The sequence below is a fragment of the Pelophylax lessonae genome (assembly GCF_965119305.1).
Source record: "Pelophylax lessonae genome assembly, chromosome: 7".
In the NCBI taxonomy this organism is placed as follows: Eukaryota; Metazoa; Chordata; class Amphibia; order Anura; family Ranidae; genus Pelophylax; species Pelophylax lessonae.
The window spans coordinates 276345936-276371728 of record NC_138774.1 but is presented as its reverse complement, the minus strand read 5'-3'; the positions used below and the strand labels follow the sequence as shown (position 1 = coordinate 276371728).

Genomic DNA, 25793 nt, shown 5'->3' with positions numbered 1-25793 from the left:
GGGAGGGTTCAACATCACATCCCCCCCTCCCCCCCCCGCCGCCCTCCGGTGCTTCTACCGGCTCACCTGTGCAATCTGCAAGCCGGAGAAGGAATCCGGCGGCGGCGGAAGTTTACCATAGAGCTCACCGAGGACTAGATGGTCCCCGGTCATCTCTATGACACTCGGAGGTCGGGCGCGACATTACATCATGTCCAGCCCTGGGAGTTGTAAACACTGCTGTGTGTTCAGCTGGAAAACCTGAGATTATTTTAATTTTTTTTTATCTAAAGCTTTCCAGCCCAGATGAGAGATGTGGGTTCCCTCGTACTCGCACGTAGAAGCGAACGCATACGTAGGTTGCTTCCGTATATGTAAACAACATTAAAACCACACATGTGAGGTATTGCCGTGAACGTTAGAGCGAGAGCAATAACTTTGGCACAAGACCTTTCTCTACTTTGGCCCCTATCAGGAAGCCAGCCCTGAGCAATGTCTGGCAGCCAATGCTGGAGGAAAATATGTAGACAGGAAGAGTCTGAAGATGATCAGAAGAACTGGGATGCAGAGGATGACAGAAGTAGTAAGGATACACAGTGCTAAATGTCATCTAGTTTGGGTTTAGGCCTGTTTTTGGCAAGTCGCCCATGGTGGACTTGACCTAAACTTGAGTGCAAAATATACCAGAAGCCACAGTAGCCAGATTTCAGTTTCTAATTACTTATAATGTTTTTGACTGCCCCAGGTTTGTAAATAGTCTTTTTTTTTCTTTCATTTGTAACACAGAGATGCCTTGACGAAGATGAGGGATGTGTATCTGAAGAATCCACAGATGGGAGATGCTGGCAGCGTGGGTCAGAAGTTAATAGAGATTGGAAATAACATTGAGAAACTACGGGTGGAAGTACAAAAGTTTGAAGTGAGTGTTCTTCTTTCTGTAGGAAAGTGTCCTAGCAGATAAAGGGAAGGGACATTTACCCCAAGCTCTACCTCCCAGGAAACCCTTACTAAAAGGGTTAAACAGATTGTTTATATCGTTTTTTTCCTCCAAACTGAGACTTTTCTAACCAGACTATATAATCATTTTACACAAGAGTACGGCCTTTTTTCAAACCCCTTAAAACAAACTTAGTTCTTTGCCCATGTGAGGCAAAATAACATATTCACTATAATGGTGGCCCCACTGGGTTTCCTATGACTCACACCCCATCAGAGATGGTCCTCTGCCACATGACTTGGCACTTACACTAGACTTCCTCTCTTCTCTCTTAGCAGCTGGACATTATAACTGACAGTACTTTACAACTTGTCCACTTTAAAGCAAACTTGCACTGAGGGGAAGCATGTAGGCTGTCATTGCTTAGCTCTCCTAAAAATCCTCTTTGCCTTCATGCAAATTCAGTGGTGCCAGTTTTCCTGAGGCACTGACCTGGAGCAAGCACAGATCCAAAAATTTTGACTTTAAACTTGTGCTGCATGACCTGATCCTATGTCAAGCAGGGTTTGGCAAGCTGTGGACTGCTGGCAACCGACAGGTAGATCACAAACATGGCGCTTCTTTGCCGATCCCCCCCCCAGCCTCCTTTCTCTTCACTGCAGAGCGAAGAGCGGGAGGTATCACAGTACTGGATGGAGGGTGGGAGCTGCTTCAGTTCACATTGCCGGGCGGTCCTAGCATCCAATCACCAGCTTGTTAATGTGAAAAGTAACCTCCGGCGGCTCTCACTCCCGTCCTCCATTGAGTACTCAGCTACATTCTGCTCACTGCTCTGCAGTACACCTGTGCAAGGTAGGATAGTGTTAACACACTGGTGTGTGTTTTTGTGTGTGTGGGGATGATGGTGGGGGACAGAGGACACTGCTTTTAGGGGGAGGGGCAGAGGACACTAAAGTGGGAGGAGAGATGCGAGGGGGGGCAGAGAACACTACATGGGGGGTTTGTGAAGGGGAGCAGAGGACACTAGTAGGAGTGGGAGGGCACAGGACACTACTGGGGGAGTGATGTGATGGAGGGCAGAGAATACTTCTGGGGGGTGCAGTGATGTGAAGCGGGGGGGGGCATAGAACACTATGTGTCCTACATGCTGTGTTTTTTTTGGGAGCTTGATATATTTATTTTTTGTAAAGGGTGCATTCCCCCATCCCTTTTCCCTTGGGGATCTTTCATTTTCTCCATGTTTTCCAGGTCGATCTCAACTTCTGAAAGGTTGCCTACCCCTGATTTGCAGGGTGTTCAAAAATAAGAGGGTGGGTGATTTATCACCATGAGCCAATCAGGTTGTATTACCTAGCACAGTACTTTTGGGTTTAACATGTTTTCAGGCACTTGGGGTCTGAGTGGAAGTTGGCTCCTTTCTTTAAATCTTCCCAGTAAGAGGAGCAACAACACATCAACTTTTTCTCACCAACATGCACTTAAAGTTTAGGCTGGAAGTATCCCTTTATAAATGCAGCATATAGGGAAATTCAGCCATATAAATACTCTTCAAGTAATACAGAAGTTGTACTTTTTATACAGTAATAGATTGACCAATATATATAATGTGGACTTTTTGCAGAGTTGGCTGGCAGAAGTCGAAGGAAGACTTCCTGTCCGTAATGACAGCTCCCGTCGGCAAAGTGGCCTGTATGAAACACAAAACACTGCTCCAGTCAACAACTGTGCACAGGACCGGGAGAGGTACAGTATACTGAGTGTGAAGACAGAAATCTATGGGTTTTCTAAGCTGGTTGCTTTCAGGCTCCGTCTGTTTAATTGGAAACTTTTAACAAAACTGTACAGAGGGAACAGAGAAGATTGGCTACCCTGATTTATTCACTTGCTTGTGGAAATTTCAGCTTCAGCTATAGAGCTTTGCAGACAGCAAATTTTTTAGCAGAGGAACTAAGGAGAGCTTGGCATTTCTTAGAGATATAAGGAAGATGTACCCTCACATCCTGTGCAGGTGGCGGGTGCCAGAAGTTGAGATGTAACATTTCCAGGATTTTTTTCCCAGAAAAAGTGGACATTTTTGGAAAAATATGAAAAAACTAGTGTGGAAAAGTTTTACAAATTGAAATTTGTTTTGTTAAATTGGGAGCGTGAAATGCAGTGTATATAAAAGTATTGTGCTTAAAATGGAATAACAAGGATATATGTTAAGACTATTTAAGCTATACATGAGAATAGGTAACCACCCTCTTTCCTTCGTAATATTGTAAAAGCTTCCTGCCAATATGCATTTTCAGTTATTGACAATGCCTATCCAGAAGCATATATTGCTCCTGCAAAAGCTTGATCGATGTTATCCTGATTTTCAGGTGTAATTTTCTCTATAAATGAAGGGATTGTGTATTTTTGCAGGCCGTGGTTTGTAACCCTTCCCTACGTGAAGATGCTGCTGGTGAACAAACATTGTGATGATCCAGAAGCGGCAGAATGTGTTTCTGGAATGAGAAGGAAAAGATACTCTACACATTAATTCTGGTTCTCATCATTTCCTTCCATAAAGTATTTTTAATGTCTTTAGGGCCGGCCCCTCTGGCATGCCAGGATGTGTTTTGTCATCCTTGTAGCATTTGGAAAAGAATATTTCTTCTCACAATATTTGCAAATTGTAGCTTGGTTCTTAGCAGAAATTGTGCTGTGGAAATGTTTCCAAACTTCTAGATGTTGGTCTCACAATTTTACTGAAAGGAGAAAAAGAAAAACTAATTTACTGACCAGACTATAGGGAAACCTTATGCTGTGATGGTGGAGAACATTAATAAGAATAATTTAAAGGTTTTAAAGATAAACTAATTTGTCAGACAATAGTACCCTCTTACTGGTCAATTAAGGTCTGAGAGGACAGAAACTATCATCTACTGCAGTGGTTTTTAACCAGGGTTCTCCTGCAGTGGTTCTCAGCCAGGGTTCCGTGCAACCCTAGGGTTCCTCCAGAGGTTGCTAGGGATTCCTTGCGCAATGAGCAATTTCTTCCTCTTAGATAAGTTCCCCTGACACCACTGATCTTTTTAGCTATCTGGAAGAAGGTAATTCTTCCCAATGTCCACAAGTGTAAGGAACTTTAACCCCACTGACCATCACACTAATATATCATGAGTTGTAAATATAGTCATTTTTAGCAGGGGTTCCTGAGACCTGAAAATTATTTCAAGGGTTCCTCTGTGTTGAAAAGGTTGAGAAAAGCTCATCTACTGTATCCCAACAATCACCCAACTGTAGAAGGTACAAGATGGAGCCTACAAGCAAACTAAACTGGAACCTTTCCCCTGCAGTGCCCCTAGTGGCAGAAAAGCAGTTTGAGAACTGCATTGAGAAGTACAGTGTTACTTGAATTGTATTCCAGGATTTGCAGTCTTCAGAAAGAGAGAACTTGCAAAAATTTAAGACTTCACATAAAGTCTCAGAAATCTTTCATTAAGGTCTTCATGTTATATATACTACTTATTCTTGTAAAAGAGCATATTCCACACTTCTTTTTTTCCAGTTCTTCTTGGGAAAAGAACTTCTTTGAAAAAAAAAAAAAAAAAGAGAACTGTTTTCCCCAATTTTTCCTTTTTTCCCCCCAATTTTTCCTTTTTTTCCCCCAGGCTTTCCCATCTCTAGTCAGAAGTGACTGAAAATCTCCCCTGTTAGACGACAGATAGTGATAACACACCTATTCTAGTAGTGTGGAAGGTTTACAACTTCTGCCAAAATTCTAATGCGGTTTGTGTTCCCCAAGAGAGACAAGTCTCCCTACTTCCTGTTCTGGTGACAGGGATTGAATAAGACAGCTAGAGCATTTCCCTCTATGGGAACACAAATGACTACTACAGCTTCACAAGTTTCACAGAAAAAATGTCTTTAGCTTCAACACCAGCTGTAAAACCTGACATAATTACTAACCCCTTCCGAAAACCAAAAAGTTTTGCATGGAGTTGAGCTCTAAGCCACCCTCCCTGTTATTCAGATTAGATAGCCTGAGGATTTTCTGCTCACAGTACAACATCCTCTGGTGGTCCTGGAGTCTGTTGCTATAGTGATTCTATGGCTTTCTCTCTTGAGCAGCCCAGATGGCAGTTACACAGAAGATCAGAGCCAGGAGACGGAAGTGAAGGTGACGCCCACAGAGTTCGATGATGATTTTGATGACGAGGAGCCCCTGCCCACAATAGGAACTTGTAAAGCCTTATACCCTTTTGACGGTAATACCCTAATATTTTCCTACACCTAACTGTACATGTAATTTTACGTTGCTGACTCTGACCATGTCCCACTAGGTGAAAATGAAGGAACCATATCTGTATCAGAAGGTGAAATACTGAAAGTCATCGAGGAGGACAAAGGAGACGGATGGACACGGATTCGCAGAAGCGAGGAGGAGGAGGGTTATGTCCCAACATCTTACATCGAAGTTTATTTGGACAAAAATGCCAAAGGTGCCAAGACTTACATCTAACCTCATCTGCCTGTCTGTCTGTAAAAGGGGCTTCACCCCCAGCAATGTGTGTGTCCCTTGGCACCTGCTTACTTGTCCCGGTGACTGGCTTCGGTTAGCTTGGTCCTTGGCACGCGGTGTATAAAGAACAGTAAAGGGAGCTAGAGCTGTATGGCCCGTTTCCCCAACTCAAAAGTCTATAAACAACTTGTATTTCATCCACCTAAACCCCATTTTGTAGATGTGTCTGTAGAAAGATTGAGTCCATGGAATTATGGTAGATTTGATCTCATTGACCAAGCTTCCATGCAAATAACCCCTTTGTAAAATGTCCTGCCATGTGTCATTTGTCAACAAGTATACATCAAGATGGTGTAGATAAGTAAGTTCAGTAAGTGGTGACAGTGGTTCTGGAGGACTAAAGAAAGTCTACTCATCCAAAAAGCTAGAGAGTCTTAAGGTGGAAGGCTGAAGGCGGCTACAGACCTAAGTAAAAGTTGGGTATTGAATAACAATCCCTCTATTACCAAAAATTTCTTTACCCCCAAAGAGCCTATAGCCACGTTAGCCTAAAAGTTCAAACTCGCTAATTGACTTTTGACCCTAAGCCAAAATTGTATACTGAAGATACTTATAGCTTCAGAAACCTCAACACAAATGTAAAAATGTTATATTTGGAGATCTTAAGACTCGGTTCACACTACGGCGATCCGACTTAGGGGACGACCTGTGAAGTCACGTGCACCATGACTTCGGCACGGACTTCATAAAATGAATGTCTATGCAAGTCATTCCAGGTCGCCCCGAAGTAGTACAGGACCCTTTTTCTAAGTCGGAGCGACTTGTGTCGCTCCTATTAGAACCGTTCCTGTACTACACTATGGGACGCGACGGTGCGTGACTTGTCAGGCTGACCAAGTCGCTTGACGAGTCGGACTAGTGTGAATGGAGACTTACAGTCCTGCTATTAGAAAGGATAGAAACATTTTCGTTTATGTTTGAGTATTTCTTTAACCTGGGCAGGTTATTCATTTTCTGTGGAGAAGGTAATTGCCAGAGATGGTATTACTTGAAGAGCCAAAAGTTAATCTCCCTGCTTTAAAATATTTGATGGCTTCACAACCAAATGAGTTGACCCATCATCCTGGGGTCAGGGGGGATTGAAACCCCAGTAGTATAACATTCTCCATCTTGAAGCCAATAGCTTTAAAAATCTTAGTCTCTGCAGGGCAGTGTCATCAGTTTTGGCCTCCGATGTTTGTAGCTTTTACTAAAATGGTTTTGGACAAAGAGAGGGGCAACCAAGGATGGATTTTCATCCCTGGAACATGTAGGCACACAATTTGTGGGTTAACAGCAAATATTGATTAAATAATAGTGAATTCCGCCTTTCAAATAACTTTGTCCACCACTCTTGGATTCTCCCTCTTTATCCTGACCAAAAATAACAAAATGAATACCAACAATATACAGTAGTAGCACTCCAAGAGCTTGGTGCCTAATGGTAAATCTGATTTTGGGGGCAGTAAGGACTTTACAGCAGAGTGGTAATGGTTTATGTTACATCCCCAAAGATATGCCATTGGATCTCAAATAATGATATCACATCCCTCAGAGGCCAGGATTTGCTAAATAAATTGGCACTTAACTGGAATGGAGCGCACTGAAGGGTCCCAGACTTCCCTGACTGTGAGCCCCCAGGTGCACGTAATGGACCTGACTCAGCAAAGGAACCTTAAAGTGGTTGTAAACCTCAGACTAGAGCTGCACGATTATTTTTTAAAAAAAATCTTGATTTAACCCCCCTCATGATCTTAAACTGGCATCTCCACGATTTAGTGCCTAGCCGTTCTCTGCTCGCAGCTGTCAAAGAAATAAAAAAAACAGCCACAAAGTTTTTCACAACAAAAGAGATAAGAAGAACATTGTATCATTTAGTTCTTCTAGATCAAAGAGAAGAACTTTGGTCTGTAAACGAGGTCAGGTTAACGACCGCCCGCCGAAAGATATACTGCGGCAGGCAGCCGCTCACAGGCAAATCGCCGTACATGTACGGCGCTCGCTCTCGGGAGGCTAGGGGGCGAGCGCACGACCGGCGGCACGCTCCCACCCCTGCTCGTCATCGGGGAAGCCGATGCTTGTGTCAGGCAGCTCAGATTGCCGCCTGACACCCGCAATCAATCCCCGCTGAGAGAGAAGAACGGTCAGCTATTGTAAACACAGCTGACCGTTCTTCTCCCTGCAATGATCATAGAGCCCATGTGATCCTTTTATATAGGATCACATGTCTCTATGGTCATTTCAGAAGCCACGCCCCACCACAGTTAGCATCACTCCCCTAGGCTCATATTTAAATCCTTGATCACCCATAATGTTAACCCCTTTCCTGCCAGTGTCATTATTACAGTAACAGTGCATATCTTTAGCACTGATTACTGTAGTAATGTCACTGGTACATTCTCTCTACCCTAGAGAATAAAACGGCGGTCGTTGCAATCTTTTATGTCACACTGTATTTGCGCAGTGGTCTTTCAAACGCAATTTTTTGGAAAAAAAATAAATTTTAATGAATAAAAAAAAACTAACCAGTAAAGTTAGCCCGATTTTTTTTGTATAATTTGAAAGCTGATGTTACGCCGAGAATCGTGAGCTTTATTTTAAGCAACAAAAAAAATTGTGATTCTCATTTTATCCAGAATCGTGCAGCTCTACCTCAGACATGAAATATGAACAAAGCATATCCCCCCAATAGTATGTACTTGTCTCAATCCAGAGCACTGCCATTTCTGTCTGCTGCCTCCTTTCTCTGCTATCACTACTGACATGTTTTCCTGACACCAAGAGAAAAATGGTGACAGGGGGAGGGGCCAGCTGATTGACAGCCATAGTTTTGTTTCTGTGTGCTGTGTGAAGGGGGTGTGTCACTTCTCTCCAATCAGCTCTCAGAGCTCTCCTCACTAATGTAAATTCAGCTCCACAAACACCCCCCCCCCCCCCATCGCTTTTCAGAGCTGAGAGTTCCCGTGTAATCTCCGCACTTTGAAAAGATGTAGGGGAAAGACCGTAGCAGATAAACAGGTACAACTTATGTAGGATGATTTGTTTCATCTCTGTGTATCACCTGAGGCCAGTCACTTCACTGGGTATATGTGAGGATTTACAATCACTTTAAGTCTGCTTTGTTGCTAAACCAGGACAATATAGAGGTCCTGTATGTTCTCTGCACATGGTATTGCAGATATCCTTTGCTTTGTTGCACTACCAGATTATAGCAAACAGACCTCATACCTATCACACACCTTACCCATATTCTGCTTGATGTCTAAGTAGAAATTGTTGTTTTCTCTATCGTTCATTGATGGACGCAGTCCTCTGATGCATATCAGTAAGCTTATACTGCCCCCTACAGGAGTAGGACACTGGGCAGAAAAAAAGGTCTGGCTATGCCTATGGGCAGTCTCTGAGGGTACACCCTCTCTCTTCCTGCATAGGATGTCAGTTCACTTGAACGAGGACATTGTGTTACCATCTTTGTGTCCTAAGCCCAAACATCCTAAGGAATGTGCACTGCATACTCTGGATATAGTTCGGGCAATCAAGGTGTACTTGGCGACTACTGAATCTTTTTGTAGGTCAGATTCACGGATGGCTTGAGATAAGGGCTGTGCGTCTGCTACTACTATTTCCAGTTGGATCAGACAGACGGTGGTGCAGGCTAATTCAATTAAGGGTCAGGTTCCACCTTTCCCTGTTTTGGCGCGTTCTACTCGGGCGCTTAGTGCTTCCTGGGCTTTTCACCATCAGGCGTCTGTGCTGCAGGTTTACAGGTGGCGACCTGGTCGTCTGTTCACACCTTTACCAAATTTTATAAGGTGGATGTGCTGGCATCTGCGGATGCTTCCTTTGGCCGCAATGTTTTGCAGGCTGCTCTTTAGAGGGCCCCTTGGCCTTCCTTGAGCGTGTTCCTGTTTGGTTTTCAGGTGGACCTCATCTCGTTGTTCGGATGAGTCCTGAGTTGCCTGGTTGGCTATGTTTGGCTTTGGGGACGGTTTTTGTTCTGCTGTTCCCACCCCTCATTTGGGTACTGCTTTGGGACGTCCCTACTGATATGAATCAGAGAATACTGCGTCTGTCAATGAGCGATATAGAAAACTGGACTTACCGTAAAATCCTTTTCTCTTAAGTTCATTGATGGACGCAGTACCCGCCCCTCTATTTTGAGTTGGGTTGGTGTTATTTCTCTGACACTGCTTTGATACAAAACTGGCATCCTATGCAGGAAGAGAGAGGGTGTACCCTCCGGGACTGCCCATAGGCGTAGCCAGAACTTTTTTTCTACCTAGTGTCCTACTCCTGTAGGGGGCAGTATAACCCTACTGATATACATCAGAGGACTGCGTCCGTCAATGAACTTAGAGAAAAGGATTTTACGGTAAGTCAAAAATCCAGTTTTTTTTTTAAGAGCATTTTCAGCTGTCTTGGTCATTTGGGAGGCAGAAGATTTCCAATAGTCTCTTATCCCACAATGGTACAAACTTAACAGCAAGGATCATTTTCAAAGTTTGCTGACTCTTCATGTAAAGCTTATCACTGGCAATGCCAAACACTTTATTGTACTTGTTCTAATATCTGCACATCAGCCATGTATTTTAAACTCTATCCAGTGGTGTGCATTGGTCATAGGATATAAATTGGCAACCCCGTTCTATTTATTATTTTTTGTATAAAATAATTATAGATTGTATATAAAAGTCCAGAATTTATTTATCTCATAGAAGATATATGTCTAATAGTAATGATAGAGTACAAGCACAGGTAATCCATGGCTTCCCAATGTGATGGAGCAATGTTCTGCTATGCAGTTAGCCATAATATATGTTTATAATGTTGAAGGCTGTCTATTACAGTGAAAAAAACGTAATTGTTTTGGGGGATTTCCATAATACTGAAAGCCTATTGCCAAGTATCCATTTTGAGAAACCCCCTGTGCCTGTTAGGCCTCATGCACACTGGCTTATTGTAAACAATGTTTCTCCTGATAGGAGAAAAATTAGCGTTAAAAATGCACCTAAGCCACGTTTTTTAAAACGAAACGCGTTTGGGCATTTATTTATTTCATTAACCTGAGTTTTAATTAGTGATCAACCGATATCTGTTTTTCGTTGCCGATATTCTGGCCATTGCATATCGGTATCGGCCGATATTTTTTTTTTTTTTATCACCTGACAGGTACTCTTGTGGAGTAATATGGGGGTCCAAAAGACCTCCGACCCCTCCTCTGCACTTAAAAGCATTCAAAAAGCCAAGATTGGCTGTTTTGAATGCTGTCATTTTTTTGAATCTGTCGCCGAGTACCCGGAAGTGATGTCCGGGTTTTTACATGGAGACCCGATCAGAGCCGAATGCGGCTTTGATCGGGTCTTCGGCAGCCATGCAGGCTGGTTGTCCGAGTCCCCTCGGAGCGGTTCGGAGACCCGGACAGGCCGCGGAAGGCAGCGGGAGGGGGGCGTCCCCTCCCGCTCCTTGTAATGACAGCCGAGCGGCTTCTCAGCCGCATCAGTTGTCATTACAAGACAGCCGACCGTTGGCTATAGACACCGGTACCGGGGTGATGCCTCTAGCTGCAGGCATCACTCTGGTACAAGCACTTTCCGAAATATAGGCAATATCGGCCATCTTGGTGGTCGATTCCGATATATCGGGGAAAGTGCATATCGGCCCTCGCTATATCAGGTTTGCTGATTCCTAGTTTTAATTTATCCTAGCCATAGAAATAAATAAATGCTCAAGCGTTAAACGCGTCTAGTCTTAGGCATGTTTAGCCACGTTTGGTGTGTTTTGTTCCCAAAAGCTCATCTCCTGAACACGGTTCTTCTGCATACAGGAGAAGAAGCTTTGAGTGCCTCTCAACCATGGGTGCTCAACCTGTGGCCCTCCAGCTGGTATGGAAACCACAAGTCCAATAAAGCCTTGCAAGGCTAAAGTTACAAGCATGACTCCCAAGGGCAGAGGCACGATGAGACTTGTAGTTCTGCAACAGAAATAAATGCTCAAGCGCTAAACGCGTCTAGTCTTAGGCACGTTCAGCCACGTTTGGTGTGTTTTATTCCCAAAAGCTCATCTCCTGAACACGGTTCTTCTGCATACAGGAGAAGAAGCTTTGAGTGCCTCTCAACCTGTGGCCCTCCAGCTGTTATGGAAACCACAAGTCCAATTACGCGTTGCAAGGCTGAAACTTACAAGCATGACTTCCAAGGGCGGGGGCATGATGAGACTTGTAGTTCTGCAACAGAAATAAATGCTCAAGCTCTAAACGCGTCTAGTCTTAGGCATGTTTAGCCACGTTTGGTGTGTTTTTTTCTCAAAAGCTCATCTCCTGAACACGGTTCTTCTGAGTACAGGAGAAGAAGCTTTGAGTGCCTCTCAACCATGGGTGCTCAACCTGTGGCCCTCCAGCTGTTATGGAAACCACAAGTCCAATAAAGCGTTGCAAGGCTTACAGTTACAAGCATGACTCCCAAGGGCAGAGGCATGATGAGATTTGTAGTTCTGCAACAGAAATAAATAAATGCTCAAGCACTAAACGTGTCTAGTCTTAACGCTTGGTTTGTTTTATTCCCAAAAGCTCATCTCCTGAACACGGTTCTTCTGCGTTCAGGAGAAGAAGCTTTGAATGCCTGTAAAACCATGGGTGCTCAACCTGTGGCCCTCCAGCTGTTACAGAACCACAAGTCCAATGAAGCATTGCAAGGCTTAAAGTTACAAGCATGACTCCCAAGGGCAGAGGCATGATGAGACTTGTAGTTCTGCAACAGTTGGAGGGCCGTAGGTTGAACACCTATGCTCTAAATGCTGCCTCCTCTAAACTTCTCTATAAGTCTACGGGTGCAGGGACACAGTCTATTATTGAGATGTTTTATGGGGCTTAGGCAAAAAAAGCCATAAGCCCCAAAAACATCAGTTTAGGAGCAGCAGTGTGCATGAGGCCTTACAGGACAGACATTCCAACCTTACCATACCCCGAAAATCTTCCTATCTGGATGGCATTGAATCTGTTATATGAAATTCTGATTTATTTTAATGGGAAGGATAAATGGGGAGAAGTATCACCTACATCTTTCCTGTAGGATCTACTGTACCTTTCCCAGACTTAGACTGTTTGCCCAAAGAGCCATGTTCAGAAACATAAAACGCTAAAAGTTGACATAGACAGCAGGAAAGTCTTTTCAGCAACCCTTCATTACCCTGGCAGGTTGACTTGTACAACATAAAATAACTACAACAGAAAAACAAATTGGGGCTTTCTAGGATGGCACCCACGGATTTAAATTTGCACATAAATCTAAAAAATATTTCCCACTTTATTAATCACACCATTTAAAAGAACTACATATGATGCACAATACAGTATTCTTTTTTTGATACATTACAAAGGCCACTTATATATTTGCATTATACCAAGTGTCCCATTTCACAAGTAGCCCATTGTGGTCATCACCTTTCATAGATGCCTCCGCTTCATCAGGACTGGCGGTGAAAGGGCCACTAGACTTTCCACTGATTTCAGTATAGCAGTCACAATTACAGTGCCTTGAAATAGTATTCATACCTCTTGAATTTTTCCACATTTTGTTATGTTACAACCAAAAACGTAAATGTATTTTATTGGGATTTTATGTAATAGACCGACACAAAGTGGCACATAATTGTGAAGTGGAAGGAAAATGATAAAAGGTTTTTAAAATTTTTTACAAATAATTATCTGAAAAGTGTGGCATGCATTTGTATTCAGCTACCCTCAGTCAATACTTTGTAGAACCGCCTTTCACTGCAACGGCAACTGCAAGTCTTTTTGGGGATGTCTCTACCAGCTTTGTACATCTAGAGAGGGACATTTTGCCCATTCTTTGAAAAATAGCTCAAGCTCTGTCAGATTGGATGGAGAAGCGTCTGTGAACAGCAATTTTCAAGTCTTGCCACAGATTCTCAATTGGATTTAGGTCTGGACTTTGACTGGGCCGTTCTAACACATGAATATGCTTTGATCTAAACCATTCCATTGTAGCTCTAACTGTATGTTTAGGGTCGTTGTTCTGCTCTCCGCCTCAGTCTCAAGTCTTTTGCAGACTCTGGCAGGTTTTCTAAGATTGCCCTGAATTTGGCTCTATCCATCTTCCCATCAACTCTGACCAGCTTCCCTGTCCCTGCTGAAGGAAAGCATCACCACAGCATGATGCTGCCACCACCATGTTTCACAGTGGGGTTGGTGTGTTCAGGGTGATGTGTGTTAGTTCTTTGCCACACAGTGTTTATCTTTTAGGCCAAAAAGTTCAATTTGGGTCTCATCTGACCAGAGCACCTTCTTCCACATGTTTGCTGTGTCACCCGCATGGCTTCTCGCAAGCTGTACTTCTTATGGCTTTCTTTCAACAATGGCTTTCTTCTCGCCACTCTTCCATAAAGGGCAGATTTGTGGAGTGCACGACTAATAGTTGTCCTGTGGACAGATTCTCCCATCTGAGCTGTGCATCTTTGCAGCTCCTCCAGAGTTACCATGGGCCTCTTGGCTGCTTCTCTGATGAATGCTCTCCTTGCCCGGCCTGTCAGTTTAGGTGGACGGCCATGTCTTGGTAGGTTTGCAGTTGTGCCATACTCTTTCCATTTTCCGATGATGGATTGAACAGTGCTCCGTGAGATGTTCAAAGCTTGGGATATCTTTTTATAACCTAACACTGCTTTAAACTTCTCAACATGTATCCCTGACCTGTCTGGTGTCTTCCTTGGCCTTCATGATGCTGTTTTGTTCATTAAGGTTCTCTAACAAACCTCTGAGGGCTTCACGGAACAGCTGTATTTATACTGAGATTAAGTTACACACAGATGAACTCTATTTACTAATTAGGTGACTTCTGAAGGCAATTGTTTCCACTAGATTTTAGGGGTATTGACTGAATACAAATGCATGCCACACTTTTCACATATTTATTTGTAAAAGTTTATAAAAAACATTTATCATTTTCCTTCCACTTCACAATTATGTGCCACTTTGTGTTGGTCTATCACATAAAATCCCAATAAAATACATTTAGGTTTTTGGTTGTAACGTGACAAAATGTTGGCAATTTTAACAGGTATGAATACTTTTTCAAGGCACTGTATTTAATGGCATCATATGGTTACAGTGATCTAAAGCTACATTAATTTTCACAAAGATAGCTATTGGGTTACTCCTCCTTGGGTCCATGTCTATTCTGTAGATTGGGAAGGAAGGAGGTTTCCTCCAACACTACCACCTTGTGACAGGACAGCGTTATGTCCTAGACTTCTCTACTCTTTAGTCTGATAGCTTTAGATTTCTGTAACCACATGCTGCCATAAACTTATTGTGACCACTTTACTGAGATCAATGGAACTTGCATAGATGTTGGTGGCCCTTTCACTGCCGGTCCTGATGAATAGGGGCTATCTAAGAAAGGCGCTGACCGAATCCTGTTATATGTGAAATGGGACACTCACTACAATGCAAAAATATAAGTCAGGGTTCCGTGGAATCCTAGGGTTCCTCGAATGGTTGCTAGGGGTTCCTTGACCAACCTTTTTTTCTCAAATAAGTTCCCAATGACACCAATTACTTTTAACTTTCTGTACGGGGGAAATTCTTCCCAATGACCACAAATGCAAGGAATGCTCTTCCCACTGACTGTCACTGTTGTAGATCTAGTCATTTTTAGCAGGGGTTCCCTGATACCGGAAAGCTATTTCAAGGGTTCCTCTGTGTTGAAAAGGTTGAGAAACTCTGATATAAGTAATCTTTCTATTGTATTTTGCATCATATGTGATTCCTTTAAACTTTTATATGGTAGGTGTGACGGGAGTCACTTTGGTTGCGGGGGGGCCTGTGGAACCCAGCTTACCTTAGAGAGGTTGGGAAATCCCAGTCTCACCTCCCTGGGACCCTCTTATGTGTAAGTCACCCTGTGTCTATTAGGGACACAGGGTGACCAAGGAAATGATAGACAGCTACTTAATGGACACTGAGAATATGGCTTGAATTACTTCAAATGGGACAGACAGGCTTAAAAGAATCCACATCACACCTCAATACACAGACAATAGGAAAAGACCACCAGTGACAGATTGTCCATCTCTGACACTGAAGAACATGGAACAGAAGCCAATGTGATTAGTCGTTACATTAGGATTCTGAGAACACCTCCACTGCCAGCTTATCAGGGCTTAAAAAAGGTAGACCAGACAAATTTCCTCTGATCTGTTTGATTGCTATTTCTTTAGAAAAGCTGCTTTGTCTATGGGTACCTCAAAAATTGAGCTTTCTGTCACTTCACGTTTATGGGTGTCCTAAAACTGCCTGTCGAGAACACGGGGTAGGGTGACTCTTGCCTATTCTTTAACAAGTGATAGCAACCCAATGGCAATACCCAGGCAGCAATGACCGTATTGCACACTTTTTTTTTTTTTCGTTTCTCCCTTCTTCTACATAGAAAAGTGAAGAACTGGTCACCTCTCACACTTAGATTTTCTAACTAGCTGGAAATGACTGTATTGTAGCAAGTTAAATGCTCCCATAATTGCCCCCCATGGGAGGTCAGGAACAGCCCAGGTAGTGCAAGCAGCATTGGAACTGAAGCAACGCATGAAATGAATGAACTATCCCTAAGACCATCCCAAAGCTGACCACACTTATAACAATCTGATTGGACAATCTTGGTACAATCATTTGTAGCTTAACCATACAATGTTATGGCCTACCTATCTGTTCAACGTATATCCAACGAGGCAGGCCATTGCCCTACGTAGCTGTTGATAATTATGAAGGAGATTACAGAACCATATTGTGACGTGTGTTGCCAGATTTAGACCACTTCTTTATGTTGTTAAGCTGTTAAAGCAGTATTAAACCTAAAAGCAAAAATTTATTATATTGCAGCTTACATATCCTTAGACGTGACGGCTGCATTGTTTTTCTTATTTAAGGCCCCTTTCACACGGGATTTCCAATCTGATCTGCCTATCTGTTTTATCAGGCGGACCAGATTGGATGCTCCATGCACCCCTATGGAGCGGCAGATGTCAGCGGAGACCTCTCCGCTGACACCCGCTGCTATCTGATCCTGTCTGTGAAATCCGGACGGATGGAAACCCTATTTTCCATCCGTCTGGAGGATCGGATCGGATGGGATCGGATGAGAACAGACAGGCGGTCCGTTTTCATCCGATCTCCCCATAGAGTAGAGAGGGGATATGACAGCTCCATCTCTGCACACAGACCGGAGACGGATTGATCCCACCGCTGAGCAGAATGGACTCCATCGGGTGCACCGCCCCTGTGAAAGGAGCCTAAGGCTTTTATTTCTTTATTTTCACCCTGTGGTCTGGCCAGTAATGGAAAATAGGTGTGAGGGCTCTTCTACCTTCTCATTCAACAGCTCCGCCCACTGCTCAGACCTCAAGGCTTCTGATACCTTCAGGGAACCAGAATAAGAAGAACGGATAGTCGACACTCAGGATGACATCCAAAAAGTAATGCTTTATTGAAAATACATGTACAACATTGTAAAAGCAGCATCACGTTTCAGACGTTAGTCCTTAGTCGTGGCTAAGGACTAACTTCTGAAACGCGTAGTCTGTTTTTACAGTGTTTCACATCTCTTTTCAATAATGGATTTTTACTTTTGCATGTCATCCTGAGTGCCGACCATCCCAGTGCCGGGAACCAGAGATCCTGGTTCCCGCTTCCCATCTTGTCCCCTTGCAGAACAGCGATCTGCCTTATTTACGCCTCTCCCAGTGATGATCACAGGCTGCTGGCGGACATTGGGTCTGCCGAATCCGTTGATTGACATCCCCGCTAGCCAATCATGGTACGTCATTTCGCGCAATAGCGCCACTTTGCTGCAGTATATACACGGGGGTTCATCTTTATTTGTTTTTCAAGTCCTTCTCTTCTAAATCTACTAGCCCAGTGATGGCGAACTTTGGCACCCCAGATGTTTTGGAACTACATTTCCCATGATGCTCATGCACTCTGCAGTGTAGTTGAGCATCATGGGAAATGTCATTTCAAAACATCTGGGGTGCCAAGGTTCACCATCACTGTACTAGTCCATCTAAGGCTAGCCATACATGTTCAATTTTCTTGTACAATTTTCCTTTAGATTTACCTTAAACTATGTAGTGCAAGGGCCTGCCTAATTGGAAGTTGTTTAGTTTTGACCTCATATTATATGGTTTTTGGTAAATCTAAAGGAAAATTGTACAGGAACATTGAACATGTATGGCCAGCCTAACATTATCCATTCTCCAAATTGACAATGCTGCTGTCCAAAGGTGCCTCCATTACCCCTCCATCCACATTGATTGAGATACCCTAAGATAGGAAGTGTTACTGGCTGGCTCACCAGGTGGAATTAAAGGGGGAAAAAACATATAAAAGAAAACGAATGCAGTCACCACATTTAGGGACTGGTTAGCTGTAATGTATTATGTGTTTTTTTTTTTAGTGTAATACTTCTGTAACTACACTTGCAAAAGATAGCCTGCATTGTCCTTCTGTGGGTTACTGGACAGGAGCTCAGCCGCATGTAGGGATTAAAATATTGTCCATTCACATAAGCCCCTTTTTAACTTTTACATGTGTGTCTGCAAATTTTATGAATTCCTCTTTTATACTTTTATATTTGTAGGTTAATGCGGACCTTCACCCAGACCCTCAAAAATAAAGGAAAGGCAGCTTTAGAAACATTATGAATAGACAATATAAAAAGACATATCTACTGTTCACAACAGGGTTTTGTTGCCTTGAATTCAGTATCCCTTTGTATAGCTAATGCTTCTTCCTGGTGGACATTGTTAGTAAGGGCAGAGGATTCTCTCTTCCTCAACTTCCTGAAATAGTTTCTGCCCTCCCACTATGGCGCACGGCTAGATCCTGCGCGTGCGCACTCTGCACCCTACAGGAAAAATTACATTTCTCTTTCGTTCATTGATGGACACAGCTCCATATCTTCATTGACAGTTGGGTTATGCTGCTCCTCCAAGGAAATTACATTTCTTTTTTGTTCATTGATGGACACAGCTCCATATCTTCATTGACAGTTGGGTTATGCTGCTCCTCCTAGGAAATTACATTTCTCTTTCCTTCATTGATGGACACAGCTCCATATCTTCATTGACAGTTGGGTTAGGCTGCTCCTCCTGGGAAATTACATTTCTCTTTCGTTCATTGATGGACACAGCTCCATATCTTCATTGACAGTTGGGTTATGCTGCTCCTCCAAGGAAATTACATTTCTCTTTCGTTCATTGATGGACGCAGCTCCTTATCTTCATTGACAGTTGGGTTATGCTGCTCCTAGGAAATTATATTTCTCTTTCGTTCATTGATGGACACTGCTTCATATCTTCATTGACAGTTGGGTTATGCTGCTCCTCCAAGGAAATTACATTTCTCTTTCGTTCATTGATGGACGCAGCTCCATATCTTCATTGACAGTTGGGTTATGCTGCTCCTCCTAGGAAATTACATTTCTCTTTCGTTCATTGATAGACACAGCTCCATATCTTCATTGACAGTTGGGTTAGGCTGCTCCTCCTAGGAAATTACATTTCTCTTTTGTTCATCGATGAACTCAGCTCCATATCTTCATTGACAGTTGGGTTATGCTGCACCTCCAAGGAAATTACATTTCTCTTTCGTTCATTGATGGACACAGCTCCATATCTTCAACTTTCTGAAATAGTTTCTGCCCTCCCACGATGGTGCACGGGTAGATCCTGCACGTGCGCACTCTGCCCCCTACAGGAAAAATTACATTTATCTTTCGTTCACTGATGGACACAGCTCCATATCTTCATTGACAGTTGGGTTATGCTGCTCCTCCTGGGAAATTCTTTTTCTCTTTCGTTCATTGATGGACACCGCTCTAAATCTTCATTGACAGTTGGGTTATGCTGCTCCTCCAAGGAAATTACATTTCTCTTTCATTCATTGATGGACTCAGCTCCATATCTTCATTGACAGTTGGGTTAGGCTGCTCCTCCTAGAAAATTACATTTCTCTTTTGTTCATTGATGGACACATCTCCATATCTTCATTGACAGTTGTGTTATACTGCTCCTCTTAGGAAATTACATTTCTCTTTTGTTCATTGATGGACATAGCTCCATATCTTCATTGACAGTTGGGTTATGCTGCTCCTCCAAGGAAATTACATTTCTCTTTTGCTCATTGATGGACGCAGCTCCATATCTCCATTGAAAGTTGGGTTATGCTGCTCCTCTTAGGTAATTACATTTCTCTTTCGTTCATTGATGGACACAGCTCCATATCTTCATTGACAGTTGGGTTATGCTGCTCCTCCTATGAAAAGGTTGTACTCACAGATGGCCCAAGAAAAGGGCTACCTGCGTCTGCTGCGACTATTTCCAGATGGATCAGACAGATGGTGGTGCAGGCTAATTCCATTAAGGGTCATGTCCTACCTTTCCCTGTTTCGGTGCGTTCTACTCGGGCGCTTAGTGCTTCCTGGGTTTTTTTGCCATACAAGCATCTGTGCTTCAGGTTGCAAGGCGGCTACCTGGTCGTCTGTTCACACCTTTACCAAATTTTTTAAGGTGGATGTGCTGGTATCTGCAGATGCCTCTTTTGACCGCAAAGTTTTGCTGGGTGCTATTTGAAGGGCTTTAGGCCTTCCTTGGGGGTGTTTCTGTTTGTTTCAGGTGGGCCTCATCTTGCTGTTCTGATGAGTCCTATGTTGCCTGGTTGGCTATGTTTAGCCTTGGGGACTTGTTTTTTTTCTTATTTTATGGCATGGGTTATACTGCCCCCTACAGGAGTAGGACACTAGGCAGAAAAAAGTTCTGGTTACACCTATGGGCAGTTCCGGAGGGTACACCCTCTCTCTTCCTGCATAGGATGTCAGTTTTGTATCCAAGCAGTGTCAGAAAGTAACACCAACCCAACTCAAAAATAGAGGGGCGGGTACTGCGTCCGTCAATGAACTTAAGAGAAAAGGATTTTACGATAAGTCAAAAATCCAGTTTTCCTGCAAGATCTTGCAGTGTACTAATGAGATCTCCCTGGAAGGCAAGGATGATGTTGCCTTCCCAGGAGGCATCTGTGAGGCCATGCCAGTGTCACCAGTGCATCAAAAGACCAGGAAGTGGGATTCCGTTATATGTAAGTAAAAGAACAAATATTTCATTAAAAAACACACTTGCAGATGTTTTTGGATCTGCGTGCAGAGATGTATTTACCAGGGAATTTTATTGTAGGGGTGGGAAGGTCCGCTTTAAACCTTGATTTACTGGCCCTTCTAATAACTTATTGCACCTTGCCCAAAATGTATTTTAGATAGGAATGCCCTCTTAGTCTTAGAAGGAAAACCTTCAGACAGTTTACATGAAAAGATTGACTATTTATGAGACGGCATGGAGTACCGGTTGTCAGGTTTGTGTCATTATTTCTCCCATAATCCTTTGCAGCATGTGAAAAACACATCAGCTTGTTAATCAGAGGCAGAGAAAAGCATTTTCTGATCTCATGGTTTTGGCTCTGTTTCGAATAATTTGTAGCAAATCAGTACAATGTGTTTTTATGCTGTTGATTCATATATGTACTATTGTCGCTCATATATTATTTTTTAACCAGGGGCAGTAGCTCTTTCCACAATAAATCATGTTATTTTTTCATATCTCTGCTTTTTATTATAATTATGTGCTTGAGTGCTCTTTCTATTGCTATTGTGTAACTATATTACAGTATTCTATTTTCTTCTCTATCAGCGTGTCATTACAAATGATAAGTACTTTCAGACGAGATCTCCAGACAAACAGTTAAACACACAATCAAAATACTGATAATTTGCGTTTCATGCTTTACCCGCCATAGGACCTGTCATTAAGGGCCGGTTCACACTAGTACGATGCCAGACATTGCATGTGCTTCGCACCGCATTGCTGTGCAGATCACATGTGATGTCTGTGCGATGCAAATTGTATGGCTGAATTTGCATCACATTCGGACCAAACTCGTGCAGGACCTGTTTTTTTGTCCGCACCGGAATCAGATCGCATGGGTATTCACTAGGGGTCGACCGATTATCGGCAAAGCCGATATACCGGGGGCCGATATGCACTTTCCCCGATTTATCGGAATCGGCCACCAAGGTTACCGATATTGCAGATATTTCGGAAAGTGCTGTACCAGAGTGATGCCTGTAGCTAAAGGCATCACCCCGGTACCGGCGTCCATAGCCGACGGTCAGCTGTCTTGTAATGACAACCGATGCTACAGAGAAGTCGGTCGACTGTCATTACAAGGAGCGGGAGACCTGGGTGAGCCGCGGAAGGTGGCAGGAGGGGGGGGACATCCTCTCCTGCTCCTTGTAATGTCAGCCGAGCGGCTTCTCAGCCGCATCGGTTGTCATTACAAGACAGCCGACCGCCAGCTATTGACGCCGGTACTGGGGTGATGCCTCTAGCTGCAGGCATCACTCCGGTACAGCACTTTCCCAAAATATCGGTAATATCAGGATTCCGATATATCGGGAAAGTGCATATCGGCCCCCGATATAGCGGCTTTGCCAATAATCGGTTGTTCCCTAATAGGAATAGTGCCACCCTTCATGAAAGTTTTAAAAAAAATTAAATACAGCTATGGCGGTCACCATGACCAAGATGCAGGCTTCAGGCGGTCCTCTTATCACCTTCTTTTTATTATGGTGCTTTGGCCAAAATCAAACACCTAGTCTTATCTGCTGTGTCCCTCTTGCTTAGCAATTTGTTTAGGGCAAAAAAAAATTGGTCAAATGTAAGAGAAGTGGTACAGGTAGCTGAAATGCTTATATGTAAACTATGGGTGTCACCTGTTTTGCTATTTGGAAAATGTGTGTAGATCACAGGATTGTCTACATAGATTTACAAACCCTTTGGCAGGTAAAAATGGTAAACATATCTGTTCTTTGATCGTGTGTTGAGCCATCTGCCCTTGAAAGGCTAGGCCAGTGATTGCAAACCTTGGCACCCCAGATGTTTTGGAACGACATTTCCCATGATGCTCAACAACACTGCATGAGCATCATGGGAAATGTAGTTCCAAAACATTTGGGGTGCCAAGGTTCGCCATCACTGGGCTAAGCTAAAGAAAGGCAGCCCTTTAAGTGTCTTCATATGAATATGATTCCTTATACTCCAGCAACAGAACTGCTGCTTTCCAGGTGCTGATCTAAACATTGCAGGCAGATGTTAGAAGATCTTACTGAGCCATTGAAAAGGCTGGAACCTTGCTACTCTTGGGTGCTTTTGCCACGCTTTTCCATGAAGACAAAACCACAGGAAACCTATTATCCATTAAATCCTATGTAGCGGTTCACGCTGCACTATAAAAAGTCCTGCATCCATGCTGCAGGTTTTCGAAAACGAACCTAAAAGTTACCTTCCATTGTAAGTCAATGGGAACACATCGAAAGCGCATCAGTGTGAAAGGGCGCTTATTTTTATAGGATCTGTCCTAAAACTCTTGCACATGTTATCTAAGTGCCAACCAAATTTCTCTTTAAAGAGAATTACAATTTAGGAGAACATCCTCTGAACAAGAGAGTGTCATGTTTGTGCTGTTTACATTGACTGGGGCATAAAACCCATTCCCTCTCATATAATAGGTTTGTGAGTCTAATGTGTCATCAATGAGAAAGAGGAAAAATGGACTTGGGCCTCATCCAAACAAATCTAAAAAACTATTAGGAAAAAATGGGAAAAACCCTCAGTATCCTGGGGGTTTCTCCCGTTATTTCCTAATGTGTTATCAATGGGTGTAGCTTATAGTGCCTGGTTCCTGGAGACCCACTAGGAGTAGAAGTCTCCCTCGTTTCAGAAGCATTCTTATCCTTCTCTTGTCAGTAACAAGTATACAAACCAGAATAGAACAAAGCTGCTAAATGGCCATGTATGCCCATAAATAAAAAGACACCTTCATCCCAATTGAACATGTAAGCAATTTCAAAGAGTTTCCATGAGGCAAACGCGAAGAATTGCCCAACTCCAGTGGTGGAAGACGCCAATCCACCCTATAATGAGTAGGCCATCGCAACCGCGACGTGGGAAGTCAGAGAAACAAAAGGAGGGGGGCTAGGCGGGATTTTACCACTGGAGTTGGGCAATTCTTTGCGTCTGCCTCATGGAAACTCTTTGAAATTGCTTACAAGTATACAAACCAGGTGTCCACAAGCACTTTGGTACGGTTCACGGCATGATACTTACTGGTGAAGCAAGGATAAGGATGACTCCCAGAATGAGCTTTTATAATTCTTTTCAAAAAGGTTGCCTTTTGATCAGGAAAGCCCCCTTAACTTTACAAATGGGGTCATTCTTTGTCCTGCATACAGTTATTGCGAAGGAGATTTCAGCTAGGGAAGTTTGACACTAGTTTGCCAACTTGCAACTTTCTTGTAGATGATGTTTGTGTCTGTCTTAATATAAAATGATGAAATTATTAAAATGGCATTCCACCCAAAACTGAAGATCAGTCTGGAAAGGTGACTTGTCCATTGGCTTGTTTTATCTCTTATAACCTAAACAGTAGCTTCTGCCTGCCATGGGGTCTCCAATTTCTTGATGTAAAGTTAATGAAATATTCCAAAAGAGATTAAGGCTACTTTTTATTGTCAAGGTAGTTAGGTGGTGTTGGGAATCAGAGTACCCAAGTGGCCAAGTTTCAGTCTGCCTATGTCTCGTCTATCATATCTGAGATATTAGTTATGGGTGGACAGTCCCTCTAATTTGATTGTTTTTGTTAGTATGTAGATTTATTGGGCAGCTCCAACTTGCTGTTGAACGTTCATCTCTAATATGAGTATTTTATATATTTTTTTTTTTCTATTCTAGATTCCTAAAGGTGTGCTGGTGCAAGGAATTCGGGGCGAGCTATATACAGGAGGAATCTTAGACCCTCACATATCCCCTGTATCCACCTTACAGTCGGACTCCAGACAAAATTCTCTGCTCACTTTAATATGCATATCAGACATGTCACCATCTGTGTTTGTAGGCGAAACACTCCACCGACCTGACAGGCAGTTGATATACTGGTGCCCAGCACTTTCCAGCCAAGGATACCCATTAATGGACGCCTATATCAGTATTATCAGGTATCCTGGTGCATTATATTCTTGGTGATCTCCATTGCCTACAGGTGGAGACTGCAAATTTTTTTACACCAACTGGAGCCTAGATCCGCACACAACAGAAAATACGTTGTGTTTAGAGTTTTCATAGAGATTGAAATATAAATTGGATCATTAACAGAAAAGCAGCCATATTGATAAACCATTTTTTTTAAAGAAAAAAAGCCAAGAATATCTGACCTGTGCACATGCCCGTCTGTGCCTTCCCGAGACACATTGTTAAACAGTCAACCCTTTTTACTGAAAACACCACCCTGACCCTACTTACACATTAATATATTTGTTGCCCCTTCCCTTCCATGTTCTTCCCCCTTTGTGGTTGTCAGTCTTCCTCTGCCCTTCCTTTCCTTGGCCTCTCCTTTCCTCCTGACTTTTTGGTTCATTACTTACTATCTGGACGTGGCTCCTTCACACCTGGTCACTCTTTGTTCTGCCTGCATGCTCGCCCTGTCTCCTTGCCTATGCTCACCTAAGGGGCACCTTAAATTATTTTGGGTTTCTTAACCCCTTTCCTGCTGCATGAGTGCTAAAAATGCTTCACCATCTTCCAATACACACTTCTAATTTCAAGAGGAACCCCGCTTGTAACTATTTTTCTAACTAGATTTGGGCTAAAGGTGAAAGAAATTTAGCTTTAGTTTCTCTGGAAGATTTTCAGGGTTTGTTAAAATCTTTTACAAGTATGGAGAGGACGCCAAGCTCCCTGTTTAAGCCAAAGGGAACGTTCTCCATCATTCATGTTCCTATAATAGGCAAAATAATTACTTCACATTGACAAGATTCCTTAATTGCAGGACAAAGGTTATCAGATGTTTTGATTTCACCTTTATCTAGTCCTCCTCTAGTTAAAAAAAAGTGGAATTCCCTTTTGAAGGGTGCGTCTTGAGGGACTTTGAAAGAAGGGACATTTTTGAAAACAAGACAGTTATGGTTATGCAATTTTAGTAATCCCACTGTCATCATGGTTTATAATAATGGATACAAAACTCCACAGATGTGGTTACATATCAAATGCCAACTTTTTGAACAGGTTGGATGGACAACCAATGAAGAGATGATATGTCTCCAGTACTTTGAGGTGAAGGCGTCTAAGAGTCTTGATTTCAAGGAGTTATTCTGTCAATGGCACTTTTTGTACAAACCACTACCGTACAGCATCGTGAAGAGAAGACTCCATCATTTATGATAAAGAGTGATGTGCGTCCGT

At 43.0% G+C, this 25793-nt stretch overlaps 1 protein-coding gene across 16 annotated transcripts in view; it reads left to right on the top strand.

Annotated features, from left to right (window-relative positions):
• Positions 1 to 24734, top strand: part of FNBP1 (formin binding protein 1) — a gene marked incomplete at its 3' end in the record, with an annotated part of 375759 nt that extends 351025 nt beyond the window's left edge. For 11 of the 16 annotated variants that reach the window (XM_082263071.1, XM_082263068.1, XM_082263058.1 and 8 more), the window contains 4 exons: positions 766 to 898; positions 2538 to 2659; positions 5012 to 5151; positions 5227 to 6011. In XM_082263071.1, coding sequence (XP_082119197.1) covers positions 766 to 898; positions 2538 to 2659; positions 5012 to 5151; positions 5227 to 5405 — 574 coding nt within the window. Of the gene's footprint in view, positions 1 to 765; positions 899 to 2537; positions 2660 to 5011; positions 5152 to 5226; positions 6012 to 24287 lie in introns of those variants that run through there. The other 5 variants (XM_082263063.1, XM_082263064.1, XM_082263070.1 and 2 more) reach the window with 3 other exon arrangements.
• Positions 24735 to 25793: the final 1059 nt, after the last annotated feature.